Below are 6000 nucleotides of genomic sequence, written 5' to 3' on the forward strand. Positions count from 1 at the left end.
AAGCTGTGCCACAGGGCCATCAATGCCTGGCAGCTCTTCCAAAAGTTGTCTAACTTAGGTAACATTCAAACATGCAGGTTTGTGCAGCAAAAATATAATAAGACTTATACATTAGAATTGAGAGGATAGAACTCCAGCTGGAAGAATTAATGGCAGAAAAGCAGCAGTCACCTTACTTCCTCCTATTTTAAAAGAGGCAGTATCGGTTTTGTCATGTGTGTGATAGTCTTTTAAAAAGCAGTGCTTGTACAAAATCTGACCTAGTCAACAGTTTTAAAAAAACTATCAGAGTTTACATAAAAGAGCATTTTAGCTACAAAAGGCAGTGTTTTGGATTTAACTAAATTGATTAGGAGAAGCACTTCGAAATGAGAATTAATCTGTTTTTTTTTCTTGGTGGCTCAACAGAAAACTTTAATTACAACTGTAAACCCCAGTACAGTTTTAGTCTAGCTATATCTCCTAATCCCTATTGTCTGACATGATTTAGGCTATATGCATCCACACCCATCTCTGCCACAACCCTTTCCTCACAATGCTCTCCCTGCTCCAGTTAGTTGGTTTAGTCACCAGTCACATATTGTCTAAATCTCAAGATTGTGAACAATCTAGGGCAGGCATTGTGTTTTATTTGTAAACTCCTAGTATAGCAGAGCCCAAACAGGCTCCATAGGTGCTGTCATAATAAAAAATAATAAAACAGTACTATGCAACAGTATGTGGTTGACTGGGATTTGCAAAAATAGCATATTCAACCCCTAGAAAAGGACATCCTTATTTTGCTCAATAGTTTCTTTTTCACACAAAGAAGGAACAAGTATTCAGATAAGTCTCACCCGTCTGCCTCCAACAGAAAATGGCTGAAAAACAAGAGGTTTCAAGGTGTTCACATATTAAGCCAAGGAAATTGCAGGATGGGAGTACACCATTTCTAACCATTGATGCTAAGCATCTCTGGGAAAAACAAGTTACAACAGCCAAATTCCTATGGTTTAGTTTCCTTGGTTTATTTTATGTCTGTTTTAAATCCCTGGATTGTACACATACACAAGTGATCATGGGTTAATATTGACCACTACAAGTTCCCAATTCCCAAGATTTTTCACTTTGAAAAAAATATACTCCATAAAATACTTAGTTCCTTTATAAAAAAAAAACATCTTCCAGAGAAAATTTCAAAGTTAGAGCAAGCAATAAGAATCCACTCTAAACACAGTAATGATCACTGGGATCATTACAAAAAGATCTATTAGAAAACTACATTGTCAGAGTCTAACCGATATTGAAATAAGGAGTTAATTTTGCTCATTTAAAGTGACAGAATAATCTTTAAAATGGTAAATACCAACTGTACCTATAGTCCTAGAGAAGCTAGTAACAGACCTATAAAAAAAATTCTTTCATCATAATTATTCAGTACTGATGTCAAAGTAATCTGTGGTTTCCCCATTAGTACTTATTTTATGATCATCTCTATATTTAGAAATTACATATTCTCAGGATAAAAATTAAGTACTTGGTTTTGAGTAATTAAAAAAACAACTATAGTTTTTGGAGTAATGAGAAAAGGACCCAAAACATATGTAAGTGGAGAACACAAGAACAGATGAGCTATTCAGCCTTTGTATTATCATACTTACAAAAGGTGTACATATATTTATGCTGTATTTCCATTTTAGGGATAACTGTGACATAGCCATATCATTCAAGTTACACTAGCAATTTATGTTCACAGAATCACTTTTGCAAATTACCATCTAATCAAGTACAGTTTCTTTGGGTGGAATACAGCTTTTGAAACCAGATATCAAACTCACACAAGTTTTAGTAAGGCATAGGGAAATCAAATTGTCTTAATGTGCATACTAACAGGACAGAGTATTAAACCGGAAATATTTCAGCTACATATGTGGACAGAAGAGAAGGGAAAAATGCAGAAGTATAAAAAAAATTGCAGCATGATGCAATCACATCTTTAATGTCTGGGAAAACCACCACACAATTGCAGGGAACTACAGCATCTTAAAAAATTGTTTTAATAGCATATAAAAATATTGAGTAAACAAAGAGCCAAGTCATGAAAATTACCTAGTACCAGGAGGAGTCCCATTATGGCAGTTAAATATCTTCAGGATTGGTCCTAATGCCACTATGTGGCATTAACTTACTTACTTACGTAAAGTAATTTACTTCTCTATATGCAATGAACAAGAGACTACAGTGCACTGAAGTAACATTTGCACACAAAGAGGGGCATTTCAGGTCCTCAACACATGGATGCTCTCAGTATATGCATAAGCAAAGTCATTATGCTGAGCACCCAGGTTCATGAAAATTCCATGCAAGACAGTGATTGAGTGGGCTGCTACCAAGCCCTAACTTCACTATCAGTAAATCTGCATATATAATATCACAAATACAAGGTCTTTTCTGCTCAGCCTAAGTGGCAGGTAAAGAGTCGATGTACAGTCCTAGTTCAGCAAAGGACTGCACTAGTTATTCTGGTTTAAGAGTTATCTTCTAAAACTCTTACAGCAAGTTAAACAGACAATGATAAAGGTATTAGGGCAACTGCTATTAGCAGTTAGGCATTAAGGCTCACTTATCAAATACAGCAATACAACCAACAAAAAAACCCTTAAGACTATTTATAAGTGTGCAAACAAGTATGTTAGTTATAGCTTGTGAAATAAATATTTCAATCTTCTCTACACTAAATGAATTGTGCGATACTATTATTTTTACCTGTGGGAAAATTGTCTTTGCACAAATAAAGCAAAATATGCAAGGTTTTAACAGAGGAGTATAAAGCACTTCATAAAAGAGATTAAAGGAAGAGTGGAAGACAGTTGGGTCTACCTTTATAGATTTCTCTTGACAAGCTGAAGGACAGAACTGAACTTGTTCAGCAAGTGATGACATATCAAACATTAATTATTACAGCATGTCAAAACCGCAATAATTCAGGTCTGCAATTTCATGATTCACCATGCTGCCTAGCTGAAATTATTTGTCATGTTATACTTTTAAGGCTGTTTATGGACTTGCTAAGATTTTATTTAGCTTTTCTCTTGTTATTCCAGTGAAAATACCATCATTCTTTGACAAATACTTTCATTAACTATTTGGAGATGACTATCAGAATAGAATGGAAAAGACTGCTAAAATAGAATTAAGGACTGTTTCATCAATAATTTTTATTGATAAAAGATGCAGCACTTTGCGGTAAAGGAAATCCAGATGCTAGACTCTTTCATATACTAAAAACAATATATGTTAAAGAGATACAATACCATCTATAAGACATTGTTTTGCATCTCCTTCCACTTCACCAAGACAGCATCTTAATTTCATGTCAAGTTTTCGGGGGGTGAGGAAGGAGGGGAAAGTGGGAGAGAACAGAGACTCAAAAAAAGAGGTCAACCACCACTGGAGGGCCTTTATTTGAATTCAAAATCCATCCCTCCCAAGTGCCCTTTGGGAACAATCATTCTATGGTTTTATTTTGACTATGATAAAAAAAAAGTGTTTTTCAGAATGTGTTATTCTAGCATGGTCTAAGTAACACTTCTAAAAACTCTAGTGAAGCTCAGGGCTTCAACTAGACCAGCTAGCATGGGCTAAAATACAACTTGCTTTGACACTACACTAGACTTTTAAAACATATTACCACATTCCAAAAAACAAAGACAAAAAATCCACTCATATTTTAGCCTAGTCAAGGCAAACCCTATAAGTGGCCTTCAACATCAAAACATAATATTGTGATGTTAGGATTTGAGACAGGTAATTATGACAATTCAAAAGATGTTTTCAATTATTTAAAAAATGTACACTTTGCCCCCCTCCCCCAAAATACTAGATGTTAGTTTCTGGGTTTACATTACAAGCAGTAGAAGATTAATTTATTTTATATTCCCCTCTCTCTCTCTGCAGAAGTACAGCATCCAGAAAACATGCTAGGAGCCAGATTCGATCCATCAAGTAAGCCCATTATCCAAGAAAGGTAGCAGGCCTGCAAACCACGTGATACATCATTTAATTCAAGAAATACCATTTAAAATTTTTACTATTTTGACTTGCTTAAGTACTCCTAGTTAATGGCTTTAATTCCAGCCCTGACAAAATGAGTATCATTAAAAGAACAACATGAATAGGTTAATATTCTAAGAAGCTCACATTTTATTTATCAGAATGCAACCAACAAAAAAGTTAAAGCTATTACATTCACATTTTATTTAAAATGCTAATATCATACTAGTTACAAAAATAGTGCACACATTAATAAGAGATGAAATCTGGGTAAGGCGTAATTACAGAGCCACATATATGGTGTACTGCTTGTATCAGATGCAAGCATACTGTGGGTGTCTGAGACACACCAGGATGCAAGTTTAGTGACTTCAACCATCCTGTAACTGCAAATACATAGAAATAAGGGTTAAGCGTATAAGTGACTACGCAATCAAGTAGTTTCATGCAGTTAGACACATAAAATTCTCCTGATAAATATCTAGTATGGAAGTTCTGAGAAGAGACAATTTAGCAATTTTAACATTGGGGATAGTGCATTAAACAAAGTAATGTATCAAAAATACCTAATATCTAAACACTGCCATTAATTCAGAAAGAATGCATGAGTCTCGACATGACTAACACTTGCTGAACCCCTGTACAATTGCTCAGTATTAGCACACTCAGAAACAGATTATGAATATTCTAGCAAGGGAAAGTCCTCCCTCCTCTTCTTTGCCAGAGATAACAATGAAAATCTGCCAGCCTGACACACAGAGATATCTTGTTGACAGAGCAGTTACCAGATAGCAAGTGAATGATTTACTCTGAGATCAGATTAGATCGTCTACTAGTCACCACAGCACAAGACAGCATCCGGCCAAGTTTATTTTGTTCGTAGCTGTGTGTTTATTTTGTGTGCGCTACCCAACATCATCTTACTCAATAATCAAGCATACCATCCAAAACCCATACAAAGATCTGGGACACTTTCAAGGCACAGCCCCTCCATTCACAATAAAGGGAAAGAGGTGGTCAACGATATTTACCTCCGTTGATAGGCACTGGGGCCAGAAGCAGGCCTTTGACCTCCACTTTGGGGGAATCCTGCCCGTAGCGTCCACGATCGATCCTCAGTAAGGTAGGGCTGACTCGGTCGGGGTTCAATACAGTCACATTGATGAGGGCTGTGTAATACGCCTGGCTGGTATTATCCGCGCTAGCCAGCAAGACACAACAGTGAACCAGGAGCAAGACGGGCAAGGAAGAGAGACGCTTCCAATACTGGGAAGTCCACTCCGCGAGCATCATCTTCAGCTGAAGTCGAACGAGCACAGACGTGAAGCGTCTCCACAGGCCAAGGCGCCTCCTACCGCCCAGCGCGCGTGTTTATCCCCCCGCAGGCAGGAAGGGGCCGCGGACTCACAGCTCGGGAGGCGGCAGGGAAGCCCTCGGGCCCCAGGCAGCCCATCCAGGGGCCAGCGGCCCTGCAGGGAGCCCCAGGGAGCTACCGAGGAACCCCCCCGAAACTGGACTCACAGGCGCGGGCGGCTCCTGCGCAGCCCGCCACAGCCCGGCCTCGGGGGTCAGCGCAGGGCTGGCGCGGCTCGAAGCAGCTCCCCCCTCCTCCCGCGGGCGGGGAGTCCCGCTCTGTGCCCGCGCTGCTACCGAGAGCGGGCGGCAGCCAGCGCCCCCAGCCGCCTGCCCCCGCTGCGGGTCACCGGGCTGGGCGCGCAGCCGGCACCGGCCAGGGGCGCCCGCCCCCCCTCCTCCCCGCGCGCTTCGGACTCCGTCGGGAGCTCGCAGCCCCTCCCCCTCGCTTCAGGAGCCCCCTCAGGCTCGCAGCCTCCCCCACCCCCCGCGGGCGGGGATCCGCTCGGTGCCGCGGGGGCTGCCCGGCCGCTCCCGCTGACGGCTACCGCGCCATGTCCGGCTCCGGGCCCGTCCCCGTCCCCGCAGCTCCCTCCCCGGGCCGGGGCTCCAGGA

The 6000-nt window shown here is 40.9% G+C and overlaps 1 protein-coding gene across 2 annotated transcripts in view; it reads right to left on the minus strand.

Moving 5' to 3' along the window:
• RNF130 (ring finger protein 130) overlaps positions 1 to 5783 on the minus strand; it is an 81999-nt gene extending 76216 nt beyond the window's left edge. The window contains exon 1 of one of the 2 annotated variants that reach the window (XM_045026981.1): positions 5064 to 5783. In XM_045026981.1, the coding sequence (XP_044882916.1) occupies positions 5064 to 5325 (262 nt within the window). In that variant the 5' untranslated portion in view covers positions 5326 to 5783. The remainder of the gene's footprint in view (positions 1 to 5063) is intronic. The other variant, XM_045026980.1, reaches the window with a different exon arrangement.
• Between the last annotated feature and the right edge of the window lie 217 nt (positions 5784 to 6000).

This window comes from Mauremys mutica, chromosome 8, assembly GCF_020497125.1.
Source record: "Mauremys mutica isolate MM-2020 ecotype Southern chromosome 8, ASM2049712v1, whole genome shotgun sequence".
Classification (NCBI taxonomy): domain Eukaryota; kingdom Metazoa; phylum Chordata; order Testudines; family Geoemydidae; genus Mauremys; species Mauremys mutica.